Source organism: Haemaphysalis longicornis, unplaced genomic scaffold, assembly GCF_048455015.1.
Source record: "Haemaphysalis longicornis isolate Haplotype H1 unplaced genomic scaffold, Haemaphysalis longicornis Haplotype H1 scaffold_5, whole genome shotgun sequence".
NCBI lineage: Eukaryota > Metazoa > Arthropoda > Arachnida > Ixodida > Ixodidae > Haemaphysalis > Haemaphysalis longicornis.
This window is the reverse complement of record NW_027526385.1, coordinates 195049318-195070483: the sequence shown is the minus strand read 5'-3', so window position 1 is coordinate 195070483 and position 21166 is coordinate 195049318. Positions and strand designations below refer to the sequence as shown.

At 47.7% G+C, this 21166-nt stretch overlaps 1 protein-coding gene across 1 annotated transcript; it reads left to right on the top strand.

Moving 5' to 3' along the window:
- Positions 1-301: 301 nt before the first annotated feature.
- LOC144140063 (uncharacterized) lies at positions 302-8712 on the top strand. Its single transcript, XM_077672264.1, has 7 exons — positions 302-361; positions 940-1012; positions 3175-3269; positions 6961-7065; positions 7385-7423; positions 7503-7553; positions 8584-8712. Exons 1-7 carry the CDS (start codon positions 302-304, stop codon positions 8710-8712), a joined length of 552 nt encoding a protein of 183 aa, XP_077528390.1.
- The last annotated feature ends 12454 nt before the right edge of the window (positions 8713-21166 follow it).

Here is a 21166-nt window from a genome sequence, read left to right as displayed (position 1 = left end):
AAACGATTTTTGCGGGAATGGTTTTCTTGTATTCTTGCACTTTGTTGGATTCCTCGCCATTTTTAATCTCATTTTTTTCCCTCTTACGGTTTCTCGATGTTTTTCATCGGGTATCCAACTAGTATTACGTTGTGCGAAATCATAATTCGCTGCATCGAAATCATAATTTTCAAGCCATTAATACAGGCAGATTCCATATTTGCTTACGTTCATCCCAAGAACGTCATGATCATCATCATCATAACATCATTCTTTTCACAGTAGCCGGTACACTACACGACAAGGCTTGAGGACGGTCGTCATGCTCTTCGAGACGTGCTCCGAGATGCCAAATGTTGGCATGGTTGTCTTCCTTTACGGAGTAAGCAACGACTTATTTCTCTATCCACCGATTTTTTTCTTTTTTCGCAACTCAGCTCTAAAAAAAAAGTGGCTGCAGTCCCGCGGGAGATTAGAGGAATCCCTTATTTCTAGAATTGAAACCCGCATTGGCACCCCTTCTCTGAAATTTTATGTAGTGCTCGCTGGCGCAGGGCGAAAATATTTTTCACGGTACGGATGGAGTTTCGGTACTCTGCCTCGCAAAGAAAATTAGTAAGTCGGGCGGCTGGTCTGGCTAACCTCGCCAGTACATTAATAACTTTGGCCCTACTCCTGCTCTCTGATGTTTCGGATTATTATTATTTCTGACGCCTGGCTACAAGGACACAGTTCATCAGGACACTTACGGAGGGTGTGTGTAACATAAACCATTGCAATAAAGTGCCTAACAACTTCAGTTACAACCTTGTTGATGCGGCTAAAGTGCGGCGAAATTCCTTGTTTAATCGTTACGATGTCTTCTCTGTTTACTTGCTATCACCGTTTCCCTCACTCAAGCCATTCGCCTTCCCTTTCTCTTTCTTTCCGTCTCTCTCACACACATCGTGTGCCCGACAGGTGGCTAACTTCCTGGCTTTGGTGGGTGAGACGACATACTGCCTGGAGACCATCGCCGACATGCGTGGAGGCGGTAAGTAGATCAGCGTCCCAGTGACTCTTTAATCCCGGAACTATTAGAAAGTACACGAAAACACATTCACGGTTTATTCCACCGAAAGAACTAGTGAGATCGTACGATTGCGTAACAGGAGAAAGCTTAAACACTGAAACGCACCACCAGATACGCTTCTGCTCTATCGGTCCTCACGTCAGCGAAGAGAGGATGGCACGTCATCAAAGTACGTCTGGTTTGTTTCAGTTCTTTTTCACTTTATTGTAATGTTAAAATGGCAGCGTGTAACACACGTGTACAGGAAGGGGTCCCAGAATTATTGTAAATGTGATTATACTGCTAAAGGCCCACAATGGCGGGTTGTTCTGCTCTCTGGCGTAGTCACGCGGCACACTGGTAGCGCACGGGTTTAGCCAGCCGTGAAGGTCGAAAGAAGCATATGCTTTCAGTGAAGAAGTGTCGAATCGGGGATTCACACTTCGTCCCTCGTCTTATTCGAGTGATATTGATTCCGACCGTCCTCCGCGCCGTGACAATACTGAACAACGGGTCATATGCGGTTATTAAAGGAGTGGTAATGGCGATGCCTACAAAAAACACCGAAGCGTACGCACGTAAGAAGAGGTTTTCTTTTCACCAAATCATAGACAAAACACTAAGGTACAATCCCCCCGGTCAAGAACGTATGTGCCAGGGACGCAAGCGACACTGAGAGAAAACTTGCTGAAGCAGCATGAGTATCTAACAGTCTTCAATGCGCGTGAAGACTCTTAGATATTCGATGTCTCGATACTCGATGCGAATGAGGCCGACGGGAGACGGAATTTTGTCAGTCGAGCTTTGTGGAGCCAAGCGTTCACAGCATTACCGATAGAACTTTTTGAAGCCGTGTGGCCTGCTTGTGTATCTACTTGCCACAGAGGAGCTGGAACACCAACCCTCCATCTCTTGTATCCTCCTTCCCCACTGCTATACTGTTCCTAATGCTGGTGCGATGATTGCAAGGAAACGTCTTGTCCCTGGCTCAAAAAAAAAGTTGTAGAGCGCGAGCTCTTAAGCGCCTGCTCCTGTGGTCTCCCGGCGCCGCCGTCCCTCGGTGTAACCCAGAGAACAAAGAGGATACCAAAATTAAACGAGATGGGGCGAGCAGCAGGGGAGAAGGAAAGTGTGGCGAAAGTGTGTGGGGAAGCTTCCCTGCATTTTTTTTATCCTCCCCAAACCTTAAAAAAAAGCCTGAGTTGACCATAGTTAAACAACTATTGGTACCGCGGCATTATTTATTGCCGAATTCTAGCGTTACAACTCAGCATGGTGTATAACGTTCTAGGTATCAAATCTAGGTTCTATACCATGATACGCAACTTATCTATTCACCCGCGCTAATTTATTGCAGTGCACTGTAGAGGTGCGTAAAATATGTTACCCATAGATGACGCCTACAACTTCTCACATTTCCTTAGTACTCTCGCTCTCGGACCCACGTTATCTAATAAAGATGTGGAAGAACAAAATAGTAGCCCCTTTCGTAAAAGAAAGGTGGTGAAAACGCGAAGCTTTCCCCCACGCAGCGTGAGTCTTCATCAAAGTCAAATATTCAAACTGCCTAGACCGTGTCAGAATGATGCAATCGAATTGACGTGGGCTTCACAACGCGGGGGGCCCAGCTTTTGCCCGACCAAGCGAAGCGTTTTTTGTCTTGAGGTGCTTGATGACCCTTCGCTTAACGACATCATTGTTTTGTGAAGCCCACTGTGTAAAGCTGGCTTTCCTTCAGTGCGTGTTACTCGAATGAACGACGCCTTCAGTGACGCATAGAAAGCTTCGCTTTAAGCGTGCAATACTCTAGCAAAGCTCAAGAGGTGCAAAGCACGTAGACACAGAAAACAGAATGATGGTCTTGCTAACTGGTTTTAAGCCGTAGCTATCAGGTATTATATGTCTTTCAGGCTCACCATGAGTCATATATGTCTCTCCGAGAACGGATTCCCACAAACAGTAAGCTTCAAAAAAAGTGCAGCACAGTTCTTTGAAGCACCCACGCACAACACCAGTTTCATTCTTTCTCTCTCCGCACATCGCTTTGAGCAAGGTGGCTTTGTGCAGGAAGAGGTCGGGAAACTGTTTCCAATGCATCTCTCTCTCTCTCTCTCTCTCTCTCTCTCTCTCTCTCCCTCTCACAGACAAATCTTCAGAGTACCTGCGCACGGGTATCTACGCCAGTGTGCGCGTCCTCACGATGTCGATGTGTGCGTGGTGGATCATCTCGGCTAACCAGGCAAGTGACGTCGACATCTACCGCTTCACACACAAACTCAGAAAACGCTGCTCTCCGTAAATCTACCTTCAACCTTAGTCAGGGTCAAACTTGAATGCAGCCAGCGCCACTAGCAGTTACGGAATGCAAAATTAAAGCAGCTACACTCATCGTAACAGCTGTCAAGTTCGGAGCAGTGATTCGCCATAGGGGCTGTGGCACCCTCTCTTGACGAGTCCTGGCGTTGATACAGAAAGTAGACAAGAGAGGACGTCGCAGCCACTTAAAATAAACGCCTATACGAGAGACACTGGATGGTGTTTTCATTAATTTGGGGTACCTAATGCGTTTTCCGTGACTTTTTTGATGTTATATATCCTTGGTACCTATTTTGGACCTACCAACAGCAGCTTCCATGTTGACGGCGCAGCTCAAAGATCAGCCCCAACACTTTGATTATGAGGAACGTGTGCCTGTTCAGCGCAATGGGGTTGACATCGGCTTCGTAATACGAGGGACAGACATTCGATCCCTACCGGAGGAAGCGGTGATCATTTTAAAGCCTTGGTTTGGGCGCGTGACGCCGTGTGGTTGCGGTGGCCAGAGACCGTGACCCTGGAACAGCTACGGCGACAAGCCGGTACACTGCTCCGCACTTACATGGAGCGGCTGCTGAAGGGCACAGCCACGCCACGAGCTCTGGCATGTGGCTATGTTTTATGTCGGAAGTGCTGATGGCGCGGTACAGCATCCGTGTTTGCCTGCGTTGAATTTGTGAGTGGTAGTTGCTGCTGCAAAGCGCCTCCTTTTGGAAGACATTTGTCTTGTCTTTGCGTAAGCTAAGACATTCTACAAATTTAAATCTCTGCAAACGAGTGGTCTCGTCCGTTTCAAGCAAAGCAAATCAAGTAAAACCGAGCTGTCGCTCGACGAACTTGCTTTAAACGCTCCCATCAAGGGAAATGTTTACAGCGTAGCGTTTATGTACTAACTCCCCCGTATTTTTTCCCCGCCTGTGAGACGAGGAAATCCGCTTCCCTCCTCTTCATTCCAGTGCATCCTTTTAATTTAAACAGGTTCGGAGGCGGCGCTTCATATTTTGGTATAAGATGGCATGTCTGGCCCCCGAGAAAATGTCTCCTCAGCAATGACTCCCCTACCTGCGTTGACAAGTGTAGCTGACTGTAAGGAGACCGGTGTAAGCTTTGAAAGCTGGCTTTCTCACATCGTGTCTTGCACCGGGAAGCCTATTCAATACTTCTGGAAGTTTCCCAGGTGCGATGGCAACGTTAAACTAACCCGCAAACATCTCCTCCAGACATCCGCCTTTCACAAAGTGGAATGACGCGGAAGTTTTATTACGCGCAGCCTCTTTTTTCTCTGTTTTGCCTCAGAGAGAGTTGTTGTGGATTCAGGTGAGGAGGCAACGGCGATTGGCCTCTGTCTGTCTCTTGCGGCCCAACAAATCATAAAACTAGGTTGGGTGTGGGTGCCGTATACGCGCTCTCCTACGCGAACTCGCATCCATACCCCTTGTCCGACTAGTCTATAATGTCCCCCCTTCCTTAACATCTGTGTTATATGTCTACTCCACGGCGCATTCGCCGCGGTTGGTCGGTAACTATATACGGCTACGACACCCAACCATACGTCTCCCTGCAATACAGCAAGAAATACGAGTCCCGGCAATATCACCTGCGCTTTGGAAGGATGAGAAAAAGGAAAGAAACACGCATGTGTCGAAACTTCGGCGCACGTTCTGATGCCTAGGCGGTGCAGGTTTTACCGTGGATGTATTATCGGCGCCAAATCAAACGCGAACACGAAAATATTAACCAGAACACGCAAATTTGAAAAATACTGTTCGTAGAGTTCATATAATGTCACGCTATTGGTATATTTGGAAATGCACTTTTCCCAACTTTGTTTTTGTAACTAAGCCACGCGTCATTTTGTCTTGCATGGAAAGAAATCGCGCTATTTGTGCGTTCAGGTTCATACTTTCGTGTTCGCGTTTCATTTGACGCCGATAGTACCCCCCAGTGGCTGCCTATAGCGTTTACTTCGTCGTGGGAACATTAAACTTTTAAAGACGATAGTCTTTCTTGGGCTCCTTAAACCCAGAAATTTTGGTCTGTCTGTATGTCTGTATGTCTGTCCGTCTGTCTGTCTGTGACTCGATTTTTTTTTCTTTATTACCAGTCATCAACACACACTTACAACACAAAAATAACCACACTGCATTTGGTACAACAAACACCGACATTAACATACCAGCCGTGCCTCCGGCTAGGCTTTGTCATTTAATCATCACTTTAGAGAAATTAACGGCTCTAAAAAATCCAACCAATCTGGTACTGGCTGCTGAACTCTCAGCCCCTCAACGAACTGCGTGACACTCTCCCGCAGAAACTGCCGGGCCGGTCGGGCATCCACGTCGCCATGGAGCCACGCCATGCGCGCCCTCCATATGCTGTGAAGGCCCAGGAGCATTATTCAGCCACCCGGCCAAAGCAAAACAATGCCTGCGCAATAGTCTTATATAGTCACAGCTAAATCTACCCGTCAATGTCCGGTGTAATGTTCATACTTCTCAACATTGTTAAAGAAGAACAAGACATTACGCAAATATGGGACAACAAATCAATGACGAAGTGATATTTGCAGCGTTCCTTTATAAAAATTCAAACATGCTTGACTTTTGCGAAATTAAATACTTCATCAATTGCAGAAAAAGAATTCACTCGGCCGTCGCCTGCTGTCGCCCGCGCCACTATAGCTTCTGGCGCCATTTTAAGAAAGCAACCGGCCACAGCTACGCGAGGTTCCACTATATAGGTTCCACGTTCTGCTTGCAACGCACGTGGAGTAGGGAAACGCGGGTCTATAAACGTTGAAGTAGGGCGCATCGATTAACGCGCGTCTTCGCCGTACGGCAGCGTTCACATCGAGACGCCCGGTTTGGAGCAGTGGAACGCGGGAAATTTAGAATGATTTAAGCAAACATTTGGCGTCTTTACCTTGGGAGGAGCGCGACGCAAGAGGAACAACATGAGAGGTGAGCGGTAAAGCGAAGGGAGGCATTTACTTCGCAAAAGCCGATAAAGACTATCGTCTTTTGACGGCATTTGCAACGAAAGGAGCAGATACGCGGTCATTTTTTTGAGCCTTAATTCGCCCCTACATGAAGGGGAGCAACTCAGTGCAGCCCCAAAAAAAGTCGTTGATTTTTTTTTCCGCTGACACGGTCGTAAATAGCTCAACAAACTGTTCTTAATAGCACCGTCAAAAAAACGCGTTGCCACGGCAGTTGTCAGCGACGGGCTTATTTTTCCGGTGTTTCTCCGTAACCCTTTCCTTTCATACTTCGCCTTTGGGTTAAACATTTCAATGCGAAGTTTTGAGAAATGCGCTGGAGTGTGTAAAAAAAACATTCTCGATCTAACTTGAGCATAGTGGCATCCGGAAGACATACTATTAGAAACACAACAACGAATTATTAGTGAAATTTCTGACAACCTACATCCAATGGAAACATAAATGGGCCTCGCTTGCCCTCACCATTGCATTGCCGCTTCACATTTGCATTAGATCGACTTCGCTATCCACGAAAAGTCGAGCATGGGCATGCGTGTGTTTAGTCACGGCCCCCAATTATCTACGATCTCTATAGTTCTTGCGGTGAGCGCAAATGCACTTATTCTGTTCACAGTTCCGGACGAGAGGCATGAAGGTCGCATTCGCCTGGATCATCATCCGGGCTGTCGGCAACGTGACGTATGCTTACGGGAGCATCATGTACGAGTTCTTCCTCATGGTGAGTCAGTGCTTCCTATTCGTATCATTCAATCCTCCCTGTTAAACGTTACTGTCGGATAACGTAAACTGTTTTTTCGCAATCTTGGTTATAAATCCCGCACACACCACATTACTGAAACTCTGAAGCATGACAGAACGCAGGGAAACAGATATCTCAGCAGTCACTTAATGCACGGCACCTCTTTCGCTGTTCGATCAGATGTCCAATTTCCATTATCCCCGAAAGCGACATTTTGCATGTGCGCTCGATAAGTTCCCGAAGCTTAAAAATCGGCCATTTGGGACGTCCGCTAACTTTTTTTTTCAACTTGGTGCAGCCGGACAACCTGCTCAACTTTCTGGCCATTTCTTCCACGGTATGTGTCCGTAATCCATTTCCAACATGCGAAGCAAGGTAACTCGCTCTCATGCACCGCCGCTGGTTTCCCCTCGCAGTTCTCCCATAAGACGAGAGCGGCCAGCGCTGCGGTCTGGCTTCTCGGTGAGGTGAGCGTACGTAGACTTGCTTCCACAGAGAGCTGAATGTTTTGCTCACTGTGTCTCGCCTGCACGAACTAACCACCTCCGCCGTGTCGCCAACATGGTGGTACTTAACGGAGACAAAATCGATACGGAACTCGATACAAGAAGCCTATGCGTACGCGTATTATGCCCTGGAGAACAGTGATGGGAGAATGCATCCTCCTCCCACGACCACAACCGAAATAATATCCTAGCGATACCAGTGTTGAACGACCCTCGCATTTGTTACTGCTAAATGAGGATAAGAGTTATTATTGTTGTTGCATTCAGCCGGTATACTGAATATGATCGAGATTGTGTGGATTCGGTGCATTTTGTTTTAAACATGTACCACAAGAAACGCAGTCATGCGGCTTTGAGCTTCGCGTCGCTAAAACATTCTTCGCTTTTAAAAGTACAATATATCCGCAGTTTTAGATCATTTTCGCTTATTTTACGGCGCAGAACGCGTTTGTGTCTCGCCAATTCACGGATCATAGACCGCACTCGGTTGACGTACAGGAATGGCGCACCGTTGTAGGGGTGATGGTGCGCATAATGTTTTAATATTGAAATCTAGGGCGGGTTCTGTCCGTCTCAAAAGCGTCCGTTTAAAGTCGTGACGATGTTTCGCTTGCGGTGCCACTGACGTATGCACAGAAACAACCGCGCTTGCTTGCGTCACATCCGCCTAGTTTGCGTTCAACCAATAGGGGCCCACTCGAACCGGATGTTCTTGGAAACAGACACCATTCGGAATTCCACCGCAGCTCGGAAACAAGGAGTCGTCGAATCGAGTACGGAGAACGAAAATTCTAAAGCCACCATATCCGATACAAACCGCGTAATGCGAGAACCGAGTAGAATAACCATTATTTTATTTGGTTTGACTCTTTCATCAAGCCTTGTAGAGGTCTCTCCCGACCTTTGCTGCACTTTTTCACAAAGGTGATTTGTTGGTTAAAAAATCTTGTGTCACTTTTTTTCCACCGCTCTTTGTGCGTGCTGCACGCAGGCTTTCGTCCTTTCAAGGATGTACGCGTTCTACCGCCTGGTCACGGCTCCCGACCACTCGCAAGCGATCCACGAGAAGGGAAAGGAGGAACCAGCTGAAGAAAAGGAGGCTGTCTCTGGCGACAAATGACCCACTCTGCTGTTGCTATCTGTCAAGGAATATTAAAGTTTCATTAGTTTAACTCATGCCCACCCGCCTGCTCAACCTGTTACTACGTGCATACTTAGATGTGGGAAGACGTAAAAATAGCTTTAACGAGCTTATTCAAGATGTATTATGTAATTACGGAAGGTGGTACCATATCCAAGCACAAAAGACCGAAAGCTTAAAGGAGCCATGAAGACAAAATACAAGTTGGGTTTATTGGAAAGGGTGCTTAGTCCCGACAACAATGATACCAATATCATCGCAATCTTCGAACAAATAACGGAGATATTAAAGAAAACGTCTGAAGCAGTCGCGACCCCCTAGCCAATTTCCCGCAACTTTTCTATGACGTCACAGAACCTTGTTTGTGCGATTGGCGGCCGCCTAACTGACCTGTCGCGACGGCACATGACTGGACGTCTGTAATGGTGCCTCTATTTCCATTTGACCGCATCACTCGAATGCTAACGTGCAGTTAACGCCCTGAAAATTGTTTTATTGTTGGCCCGTATGACGCCATTCTTGCTCATGCACGTCACTGTGGCGCAAAATTTGAAAGTTTTTAAATACTTTTTGCTTTTTGTTCGTTAAAAAACATCTTTTGTGGCTGTAACGGAGCTGAGTGAGATACTGAATCCTAGTTCTTTCAAATTAAACGAAGTTGTACTTTCTCTTCATGGCTCCTTTAACACGTATAGATGGTATTCACATAAAAGTATGGCGTGCAATTTCTTCTCTTGGCAACACTGAAAACCGCCATGACAGTTGTCACCGGGTCTGTGCATGCGTCCGCATCTCGCAGAGACAAAAGCAGACCTGCCCTTCACGAGAGGAATTAACCACCATTTCTGCGGGTGAGGAGGAGCGCTAGGCGGATGTAACGTCACGTTTGCTCCCAGCGTTCCCGCGCCGTATGTTCACATTTTTTTTGAGTGCTGCCTACACGTCGTGCGCGTCGTAGCGATTGATGTAGTCGCGTTGGACTTTTGCGGTCGACGCAAGAATGCGTAAACTGGCGATGGTTGCCACCCACTCAATCGTCGTTCAAGACTTCCAGCGTGTTATGGCATTACGGCTTTGCACTCAGCTGTGAGCGTCCGACCGTTTACCATCTGCCGACTCAGGTGAGCGCTCCTTTTTGGCGGGTTTGCAATGGGTCTGCAATCTTGTCCACATACTTGCTACTGCAACGGTTGCTTTGGGCTCGCGACAATTATAATAGCGCCTTTTACGAAAATCTTAACGCCACGTTCTCACCGTCTTGCATTATTGTCGCTGTTGATGCTGCTCTGTTCGCGTCTGTCGGCGATCGCGAGCTGTTGACGGTTCGTTGCCCGGCCCGGAAACTTGCTCGCATTCAAACCCGTCTCGCCCATGGCGTTTCCTTGTCTCTTCTTCAGTGTGGCGTCATTAACATCAATTGTTATCTTCAGCGATTTTTCCAGGCAACGTGCCTTGTCCTAACCCATCTTAATCGTGTAACGAAAATGAACTTGCAGTACAGTCTATGCGTGAAGTTAGAGCGTGACGGAACGCTGTTGGCAAGGTTTTCGTGTGTGCGTGTGGTTCGTGAGGGCGTTGTAACACGCTGCTTCAGCCTGTTGTACCTCCTTACTGCAACCAGTACATTTGCTTGCCAGGAGTTCCCGCCAAGGCATGCTTACTTCGTTGTGTGTTTTCATATTTAATAGTGAAGCCAGTCGGCGTTCAATAACTGATGGAAATGCAGTGGGAACGACCAGGATAACAACAGAGGGCAGGACCACTGCTTGTGTGGTCTTCTCTTGATCGTTTGCCCTTCTTTTCAGTCGTCGTAGATTATTTGTTTACTGCTGCGTGAACGTTGCTTCATTCACGATGTTCCATTTCTTTCTCTTGCAGCATATCCTGACGTCATTCATGGTGCCCCTAGCCTGCCCGAAGCACTCATCCTGCCACTCCAGTGGGAACTGATGTATGCAGGCCACTTGTCACTACCCAATATGTCGCGCCCATGCCTGGCCTGTAATGGATGGTATACTTTAGATCCACCACTGCGATCTCAATGTGTGTATATATGAAGCGAGTGACACGGTAGTGTATAGCCATGAAGACAACAGCATGTGTACTGAAAATGCCGATTCCAAAACAAAAACAAGCTGATCTAGGGATCTATGCCAGCTTGACTTTTACAAGTCTTACAGCAAGTATCAAAACAATGAGCAGCTAGGAATGTCCCATGCCCTAAATTGTGCTCTGGCTTCTGTTTTTCTTGTTTCTTTACTGTTATAAATTTAGGAATCGATAGTACGAGTGAGATAGCCAGAAAACAAATGGGCCATGCTGCAGCCGAAAATGCCCTACATGAAATAAAGCTTCTTCCTGCGAGTTGAACCCCTTAGTGAAATAAAAAACAGCTCCATGTAACAAATAATTTGATGCACCCCAACTCATCTGCGATGAACGTGAGAGAGAGAGAGAGTAAACTTTATTTGAAAATAGGAAGACGGGAATGTGGAAAGAGTTATGGGTGAAGTCCTATTTCCAGGACTCCAGTAGCAAAGGCTCCCAGCTTGGCTCTCTCTAGCAGCTCACGCTGTGTCGAAAGGTCCGAGCTGGACAGTGCTAAATCCCAGGACTCTCTGGATGTTTGGTAGGTGTTCTGTTGCCAAATTATAGGGCAGTTCCAGACTGTGTGGAATAAGTCTGCTCGTAATTTGCATTTGTGGCATTCTTTGTGGTGCATGCATTATGTAAGGGTGTGTTACCAACTGTGGGAAGACAAGAAAGAAAGTGACCACTGTGTGTGCAAAAATAGTCTAGTAGCCAGTAATTTTGGCTTGTGTCTGTCCAGTGTCAACAAGAATAGTATCCTTGACGCATGACTTTGCGGAGACTATCCTGCCACCTTCCTTCAATGCAAACACAATGCCGGTAAAGACGCCTGGGCAATCTAAATCGCACGATGACAGGCAATCACAGCGTTGATGAACCGTTCATTCTACCATGAGGGGCGTTCTCGAGCTGTGAGTCCTTGCTCTGTTTTCCGCTCCAGCTCTTTGTTGCCGAATGCCACAGGCTTTCTGGTTAAAGCTCCCATGCAAAACAAGAATGAAAAGAAAACGTGGAGCTAAACAGACGTGGATGAAGACCAGATAAGCCAACTTCCAGCTATTTATTCCAAGAAAACCACACTTATTTACGACTTGTAAAGGAAAAAAACGAATAACAAAGCAAAGGTGTTGTCCAACTAACAGCTGTAACGGGGGATTAGAATTTTTGGTATGCACAAGTGCAACATTGGAGATAGCATAGCAGGATAATTGCGCAGGCCAGAAGTTAACAAACCAGAGTGGGCGCGCGTATTACAGGCACAAAATGAACCACGAGGGGAACGACTACTGCACATTCTAAACTATTCCATTACACACTGTCTCTAATAAAGGACATTTCTTTGTCACTTAATGTCAGTGACGGCACGCTGGGGCACCTGTCGCCTGCTCTTTTTATAAAGACTGCCTCGGTTATCTTCCTTTCCGTTTTGTTCTTTGCTCTTTTTAGAAAGGCCGTCTTTTCCAGTAATGGCTCACACCCACGGCGCTTGCACTGGTCTGCTAGATGCCCGCCCATGTTGCTGCTGACTACCAACCGGTGCCCTCTCACACGTTCATTGAAGCAGCATCCTGTTTGTCCAGTATACACCCTATCGCACTTCAAGGAGATACTGTAAATGCCATTGCTGACACACTCAGTGTAGCGTGTTGCGTTCTTTGAGCATGCTTCCGGTGCCTTCTAAGCTATCATGGGGCAAACCTTAGCCAGCTTCCGCGGCACAGAAAACACAACATGCACATTATACCAGGGTGCGACCTTCTTGACATTGTGTAAAAGCCTGTGAAAGTTGGGTATTACATGCATTTTCATTTTTTCTTTCTGCTCCTGCACTTGTTTTACCTTCTACAGGATGCTTTCCCACACACTTTTAATCATGGAGGGTGGAAAGCGAGCGGCTTCCATTCGGCTGATGTGATTGTAAAGGAGTACTGACACCAAATTTTGACGCGGAAAACATTATATAATTGGCTTCCGTAGTTTGTACAGATGCCTCACAAACATTTTTGCAGCGATCCGGGGCCGGAATCACATCGAAAATCGACTTTGATTGTCCCGGCCGCGAGCTTCCACAAATTGGCAGCACTAGTGAAATCGCTTTCGGCGTGACGACACATTGGCCGGCGTGTCTGGCCGGTTCAAAGTGACGTCATATAGTCGTTTTCGGAACCGGAAACGATAGCCTGCGCTGCTGTTGTCGGTGGTACTCGTTCAGGAGACGTGGGTGTACCTCTGTGAGGAATGCTTGTAAACTTTGCGCACTTTCTATTGACGGCAACTTTCTATTGACGATTGGACTCTCCTCCACAACTGCTCCCTATGTATTTACATGGGGGCCCTCGATAGACAATCGGTTCAACGGACTTCCGAAGGTCTTTGAAACGACCGTGTAGCACAGGTATAAGGCGCATGCCTGTTTTTCGCGGCGGTCGCGACTGGTTGCTTCCACAGCACGGCTCCCCCGATGCCATACTGTCAGTGCCTCGACAGGATTGGCTAGGCTTGGCTGGTTGGCCGACAAAATTGCCTTGGAAATGGCAGAAATCTCCAGTGAAACTGGCCAAGAAGACATGGATTGTCGCGGGTCGATTGCGATTACAGGAGAAGAGAAAGTCCAGCTACGTAAAAATTGATTTCGTCCTTGACTATATACTGCAATGCAGCCTAGTTGTCTCGCGTTAGTCTCTCTGCGTTTCAATAAGCGCCGCAGACGCGCCGCATTCCAGTGCACTGCAATTGCTCCAAATTCAGAGCGACTCGGAAAAGAGGATGACGACGAAGCTTGCACAAACGGATCGAAAGCGTGGCAACGGGGCGCGCATGACATCGTCATCAGTCCTGTTTGAAACGGTTCCTGCCACCGAGGGGGCCATGAAGTGGCCTTATCATTACAGCGCACGCTCCTGTTTTCAACCTAAATATGACAATTGATGATGATGATGACGACGATGGTGATGATCATGATCAAGACCTTTCTTTTTGCACCGGGGCTTAGGTTGTAAGCAACACCCCGCCTGTTTTATTCAAATTCTTTGTTCCATTCCTAACTGTATTTTCTGTTTGCGGCCTCTTACTCCCCTCAGGTGAACCCTTCCAGTGTTCTAAATGTCCTCTCTCCCTAGCATCGTTTACCCATGTCGCACAATTCTTCTTTCAGGAATTTCATAGCCGCACAAATGTGTGTCAGATTAGGATCGTTTTGTCTGAAGTTTATTCTTTTTTAAGAGTTTATTCTCTTTGTCTCTCTCCCTCCCCTCTATGTATCTCTTTCGCTGTCTTCGTCCATGCGCTTGATCTATCGTTCAAACTTCAAAGCAATGCACAGGAGATGCACCCGCGCAGAGCTGCCCCATTTTGGGATTGTATGCTCAAGTATCAAAATATCCCTCCTACTGGTCATGAAAGCGTTTCAAGATTAGACCGCCCTGAAAGGTTGGCGACTGGGGACATTTAGAAAACTCGATAGCCTCATCAACGCTTGCAGATGCCTTGAAAGTTCGCGTCTTTCCCGAGGCGCCGCTGACGCAGGGGCCCGTCAGCCTCTCGCATGACTGCTACCAGGTGATAGCTTGATTTACCACACACTCCGTGTATTAGCTGAAGCCATTGTTATGTGCCATGAGTCATGCTTTGATTGTCACTGCGCTTCTTGGATGCTTAGAGGGGATCTAGGGTTCGAAGGCTATCAGGCTTGGACCTTTCGTTCTCTGTTCGCGCCTCAAAGCGCCCTAGATGCTGCGAGCTGACCAGCTCGTAGCAAGACAGCCTAAGGACACTTGGCAGGACATTTGCGCTCCGAGAGACGCGAAGCTGTTGGCTCCGCTTGTCGGCACGGGACCCTTTGTTTTATTCACCGACGCGCATGCTCCGCCTTCTGCCGGCTGCGCGGCACTGCTTTTCGAATTGGCCATGCTAGCGTCGGCACGACGGTTCTAGAGTAGGGGGAACGAGCGCTTAAAGCCCCAAACAGAACAAGCTCGATCACGACAATAATTGAAGAATTCACCAACAACTACGGCCCGCTTGCGTTTCTTGCATACGCCGCTGTCGCGGCGAACAGGACCGTCCGAGTCCGGGTCAGGCATGGTTGTTTGGCTCAGCGTCGCCGCAGTTATTCGGTCACCGCTTTGCAAAGCCGCGCCGCCAACGACCCTCAGCGCAATTTTTCACTGCACTATCACTGCCTTTCGCGCATTTGTAAACTGGTTTTCAGAAACAGGCATTTTTTGGCGGGCGGCGACAAGTTTATCGTGCTGCGGTATGCCGAGTCGTGCGCGCCCCTTCTTTAGCATGCTGGCAGATGCTTTCCGCGGTCGCGCGTGTAGCAGCGTTTCCGTTTGCAGAGACGCTCCGTGTTTTCCACCGTTATTCATGTGAACGACACGCTATATCTACAAACTCAGCTAAGCTCGTGTGACGGATGGCGACGATATGGATATATACACGTTTTAAAGCAAAGCTTTTTACCTCTACCCCCAAAGAGTTCTTTCGCGACCATTAGAAAACTCGCGCGAACAAATAAAAGAATTTACTGGTACCACCAGGAATCGAACCTGGAACTAATAGAGTAACAAAGCGAGAGCCATTGTCTTACCTATTTAGCTACGAGCACTTTTTGTTCTTTAATGCCAGTCTTCGACACAACACAGAACCACAACACAAACTTATTTACATGAGCAACTCGAGCGACAAGCCACCAACCTATGAAGGCTGATGTCTCTAAAATTCCCTAAGCGTAGTCAAGGGTTCTATCCTCGACAGCCACTCAGGAGCGCATGCCTTGCGCTTCTGCACTTCTACGTACTGGGATATGGACTCACGAAAACATATCCACGTAGGGCGGGCGTCCACATCACCATGGAGCCAGGCCATGCGCGAGCGCCATATGCTATGCAGGGCCACCAACATAACGAGGTCCAAGGGTGCCCCCTCCGCGTTTTCTACAGCTACAAAGCGTATGCCATGGGGGCTCAGCCGCGGGAAGTCTTTATGAAGGGTCCTCTGAGAACATCCCACCAAAATACCGCAGCCCAACAGTGCAGAAAACGTGCTCCGTCGCTTCTGGCTGTTTAGAACTTGAACACTGAGTTCCCCATGGCACAAATATCCCTGTATCCTGCATCCAGGTTCCAACAGACAAAGTGCCTCAGTGTAATTTGAAGAAAAAGGTTTTCACTCCAGGGTTAACCTCCATTCTTTTGACGCGCTTTAGCACATTTTGGCCTGGCCCAGCACGGTAATTATATCTATACATTGGGACGGGAAAGCAACGTCGCAAATGTCCTTATACGGTTTTTTTGCGGGTCACAGAGGACAGGTACCCGCCAGAAAAACGTGCAAATAGAAAGCGGGCCGTCATAACTATTTCCTTCAAATACCCATACACGCCACCTGGCATGCACCATGTTGATACTACATATTCCGGCATAGCACACGCCAGCCGTACTTGCATGACACTCTGCAAGAACGGGTCACGAACATCTCGCCAAAACAAAAACCGGTTTACCAGCTGTCGCACACAAAGGTGCGCCAGCCCCAAGCCACCATCTCGGACTCTCCGAAAAAGGTTTGTTCTGCTACACCTCTCCCATGTGATCCCCAAACGAACACCGCAAATACCCGGTGAAGCCTTTGGACGTTGATTCGCGAAAAATGCAGTACCTGCATAATGTACCAGATCTTCGTTACAAAGAATAAGTTACATGCCGTGGCCCTTGCAAAAATTGACAACCTTGCCCCCTTCCATTTCTCGGCCTTCTCCCTCAACGCCTGTGTCTGGCTACGCCAGTATGGTTCGCTATCCCTGTAATATTCCAGTTCAACGCCCAAATACTTCACTAGACTGGTGACTCAACTAACATTAGCAAAGGTTGAAGGTGTTGATGACTATTCCCCATGCCAAAATCCCAGGCACTTTGCCCAGTTCACAAAACTACCCGTCACCATGACAAACTTTTTGACTGTGTCAACTACCAACTGAACACTTTCTTCGTTCATACAAAAAACAGCCACGTCGTCTGCGTAGGCCAAAAGTTTGACTTCAGACTCATGCAGTCGAAAACCTTCGATGGCACCATTTCTGATTATACTCATACACAGGCTTTCGATGTATATGCAAAACAATAGGGGGCCGAGGGGGTAGCCCTGGCGTACCGAACGCTGCACTTCAATTGATTGATTGATTGATTGTAGGGCTTAACGCGGCGACGCAACGCAGGCGATGAGGCGCGTAGTGGAGGGCTCCGGATTAATTTTGACCACCTGGGGATCTTTAACGTGCGCCGAAATCTCGTACACACGGGCATTTGCACTTCAATTGGGGTTCCCAACTTTTTGTTCCTGATCAGCCGCGTAGTGCAATTGCGGTACGCCAGGGCGACGCCCTCTTTAATAACGAATCCAACGTTCACATGGTCCAAAATACAAAAAAAAATATCTCGTGTGACACACAATCAAACGCTTTTTCCAAGTCAATCTGCAGGACTGCCAACCCCGTGTGCAGCTAGGGCGTCGCAGCACTCGAGGACACACCTTGCTTTATGGATATTTGTAAAAATATTGCGACCCTTAATTCCGCACGTCTGATGTGGCCCTACAATTTGTTGGACAACACTTTGAAGCCTTTGTGCCAGAACTTTCATAAAGATTTTGTAGTCCACGTTTGTTAATGATATTGGCCGGTACGACTTGACAAGTTTAAGTTTCTCCGCTTCATCTGTCATAGGAATGAGGACTGAGTGGGACGTGGAATATGATTGGGGCAGTGTTTTAATTTCATACGCTGCATTAAACATCTTCGTTAGCACGGGTACCATTTCGCATTTAAACATCTTATAAAAAGCAGCGCTTAACCCATCCGGCCCCCGCGACTTTCCCGGGTTCAGGCTTTCAATGGCACATTTCACTTCGTCTTCCGAAATAGCTCGTTCAAGCCACTCCTTCATGTCGTCTTCCAAACGAGGCAGCAGTCAATGAAATCCCGCTTGAAGCTTTCTGCGTCCACAGCCTGAAGAGCGAACAGTGCTTAGTAGTACTCGTAAAAAGCGTTATCGATTTCGCTTTTTTCGGTCGTTACTTTCCCCATGTAAGTTATCTCCTTGATCTGACTGCGTCTTGCATGTGCTTTTTCTAATCCGAGCGCACGCTTTGTGCGCGCCTCGCATGCCCATTGCTTGCTCTCGCGCGTACTAGGGCACCGCGATAGCATTCTTCGTCGGTAAGTTCAAGCTTATGCTTTATCTGTGCAATGTCGTCCTTAAACACCCCGGGCATTCTGCCCTTCTCCAGCGTTAATTTTTGTACGTTGTTTCTAAGTATTTTTTCCTTTTTGGTTTCTTCATATTTAATACAGCTACACCGTTCTATGGCTTTGGCATGGCGCGTCGTTTCACGTCGAGGTACTAGGCTTGCGTAAGTCATGCTGGGACTTCCGCGGGATGTGTATTGTTGCTGAAGAAACTGCCGGGTCTGGTTGTGGAGTGTGACGTCGTGTCGTTCGAGTAGGCTTGTTGTGTGTGATTGCAGTCTTGTCAACTTCCGAATTGTATGTGTATACGCTCCAAATGATGCAAACGAGAGGGAAAATTTTTTGGGGACTCTCAGGCAACACGTTGATACAGACAGAATGCTCATTATAATCGGTGATTTCAACTGCGTAATTTCTGCCCGGGATAAAACAAGTAACAACGCGTATAGAAATGCTAGTACTAATTTGTTATCCGAAATTGTTGCGGATTATGGACTCGCTGATGTGGGACAATGTCTAGACGGGGAAAAAAATTACACCCATCTCCCCGAAGGGAACCATGAGTAGGATGCGGAGCGTCATGGGGGTTCCGTTTGCGTTTCCGTTATGTTTGTTAGCCAAATTTGGTAAAAAGTAGTGAACCCCGTAATGCTCATATATCCTACTCATGGTTTACTTCGGGGAGATGGGTGTAATTTTCCTTATTGTATGCGTATATACGCGAGTGAGACGAGATTGAAGTGGTATCTAAAGGTCTTTATTTAGGTTTGCACGCCTTCTTACTTTGAGTATGACGACCTTATGGTCGCTGAAGTGAACAGTCAGTGGATCGTAGCAGCGGTTGTATGCAGTCGTCGTCGTTGCAGTTGGTAAAGACGAGATCGATACACGTTCCGTGGATTGTAGTTGGGTGTAATTGCTGTTAGTGTTTGCGCTGATGCTCTCACTTAATTGCGTCAGCACACTCACTGACGGGGCTGTTGCTTCCATTTTACTTCATCTGAATAATCACGGAGTCAAGCGCAAGCACAACCGGAGTTGTTGTTGTTGTTGTTGTTCCTCTTCTATGGCACGTACCCACGTGGGGGATTGGCCAAGAAACGGTGATGTGCGGACGCCGGACCACCGCCGACGCCGCGGGACATACCCTCGAGCATAAGACGCTCCGCATCTAAAAGACGTCCGATTCACCCACTTTCAAGGTTTCAGCCGCGCGAGGCTAGATAAGATTTACGTATCGCTTGATTTAATACAGAAATGCCAAAGCTATGATGTGCAGGCGGTTTCCTTTTCCGATCATTGTTTGGTAAAATTCAGGATTGGGGGCAAGAAAGAAGAGTCCCACTTTACCTGGGACCTATGGAAATTAAAGTCGAAACTTTTGGAGGACAAAACATTTACGACACTTGTTAGAAAGAAAACTGCCGAACTTGAAGCAACACATATTGACATCGGGGCGCTGTGGGAGTTTAGCTACGAGCCCACGCGGATATCGGGAAGACCGGTGCACTCACCAAGCACATCTACGGGGTTACCCCCTGCATTCTCGCTGAATGCCACGTGATGGCGTTACGCCACCACTCGCGCCGCTGTGCGCTCTGCACCCGGACTGTCTAGCGGCCCTGTGCGCGCCTGGCGCGTGTGCTTGGAGTTACAAAAATTGAAGGAAGCTCACACCAACGCATGACATCTCACTTCTAGTACGCAGATGTGCTAAAGCCTGTGAACTAGTGTTCACGTAAAAAAAATCGCGCCAATCCACCCGGTGAATGTGGTACCCACACAAACGGCACCCACAACGATTACCCATGCTAAGTCACTTAAATTCACTCACGTCTAAAAATTAATCGGCGCTAAAACAGGGACGAGAGGAACACGTAACTCACAACACGGTGCCGAACTTCCAACTAGAATTTATTGAAAAAAGATGCTGCAAAAGATCGCTGCAAAAGATGCAAGTGTAGCCCCCTGCTAGATAGGACAAAGTTCTTGCGGAAAGCACGAGGAAGGCTTGAGCGCGAAATTATGGAAGCTCTTTTTATTAGACAGGCAGGGGATAACTGCGTGAGTACTCCGTCCTTATCGCTGACTGATAAAGAAGTGGCTTTTTAAAAACGTGATGCATTTTGACGTCACACTTGCTTTCGTTTTTAGTTTTTTTAGTTTTGTGTATATAAGCAGCATCTTTTTTGATTGATTGATTGTGGGGTTTAACGCGCCGACGCAACGCAGGCGATGAGGCGCGCCGTAGTGGAGGGCTCCGGATTAATTTTGACCACCTGGGGATCTTTAACGTGCGCCGAAATCTCGTGCACACGGGCGTTTTTGCTTTTCGCCTCCATCAGAAAAGCGGCTGCCGCGGCCAGGAATCGAACCCGCGACCTCGCGCTCAGCAGCGCAACGCCTTAGCCACTGAGCCACCGCGGCGGGTAGCATCTTTTTTCAATAAATTCTAGTTGGAAGTTCGGCACCGTGTTGTGAGTTACGTGTTCCTCTCGTCCCTGTTTTAGCGCCGATTAATTTTTAGCAGTATGTACCAACTCGCCCACATCAAGCTTTTGTCACTCACGTCGCTCTACAAATAGCGAAACCAGAAAGAAGTGAAATGCACTTAATCACGCGCTTTACTACTTCAAAGAGATATTCTTGGTAATGTTAAATCAATGCATGATGCATGAACGGTGGTTGGTTGAGTTGCATTGGTGTAGCACAGGAGTGGAAACTTTTTTTTTACAAAGTGAAAGGAAGCTCAAACACGGTGTTAGACGATACCACTTCTTCGTCTCTGCCGCCGCGGACCAAGGCGACGAGATCGGCGGCAGAGACGAGGGAGGAGGAGGAGGAGGAGGGGGCAGGAGGAGCAGAAAGAGAAGGAGGTGGAGGAAATCTATTCAATTTTCTGAACGGCCCAGGAACGCTGCGAGAGTTTCGCGCTGGAAAGCGCAGCAAATGCAGTGGCTCAAGTCTGAGGTTGTGTTTGTTGAGCTCAAAAAACGATGAACCGCTCATTGTGGGTACACAAAGAAATCATGAAAACTGACAGGTTTCGCTCTAGGGGCTTTGCATGATCACTGGGCCATTTTTTTTCCCGACGTGTGC

Bases quoted from the DNA above. Each gene is read 5' to 3' on its own strand.
- LOC144140063 (XM_077672264.1), top strand. From the start codon at position 302: ATGCTCTTCGAGACGTGCTCCGAGATGCCAAATGTTGGCATGGTTGTC. The intron at 362-939 runs GTAAGCAACGAC...TGTGCCCGACAG, and splicing joins TGGTTGTCTTCCTTTACGGA to GTGGCTAACTTCCTGGCTTT. The intron at 3,270-6,960 runs GCAAGTGACGTC...TTCTGTTCACAG, and splicing joins GGATCATCTCGGCTAACCAG to TTCCGGACGAGAGGCATGAA.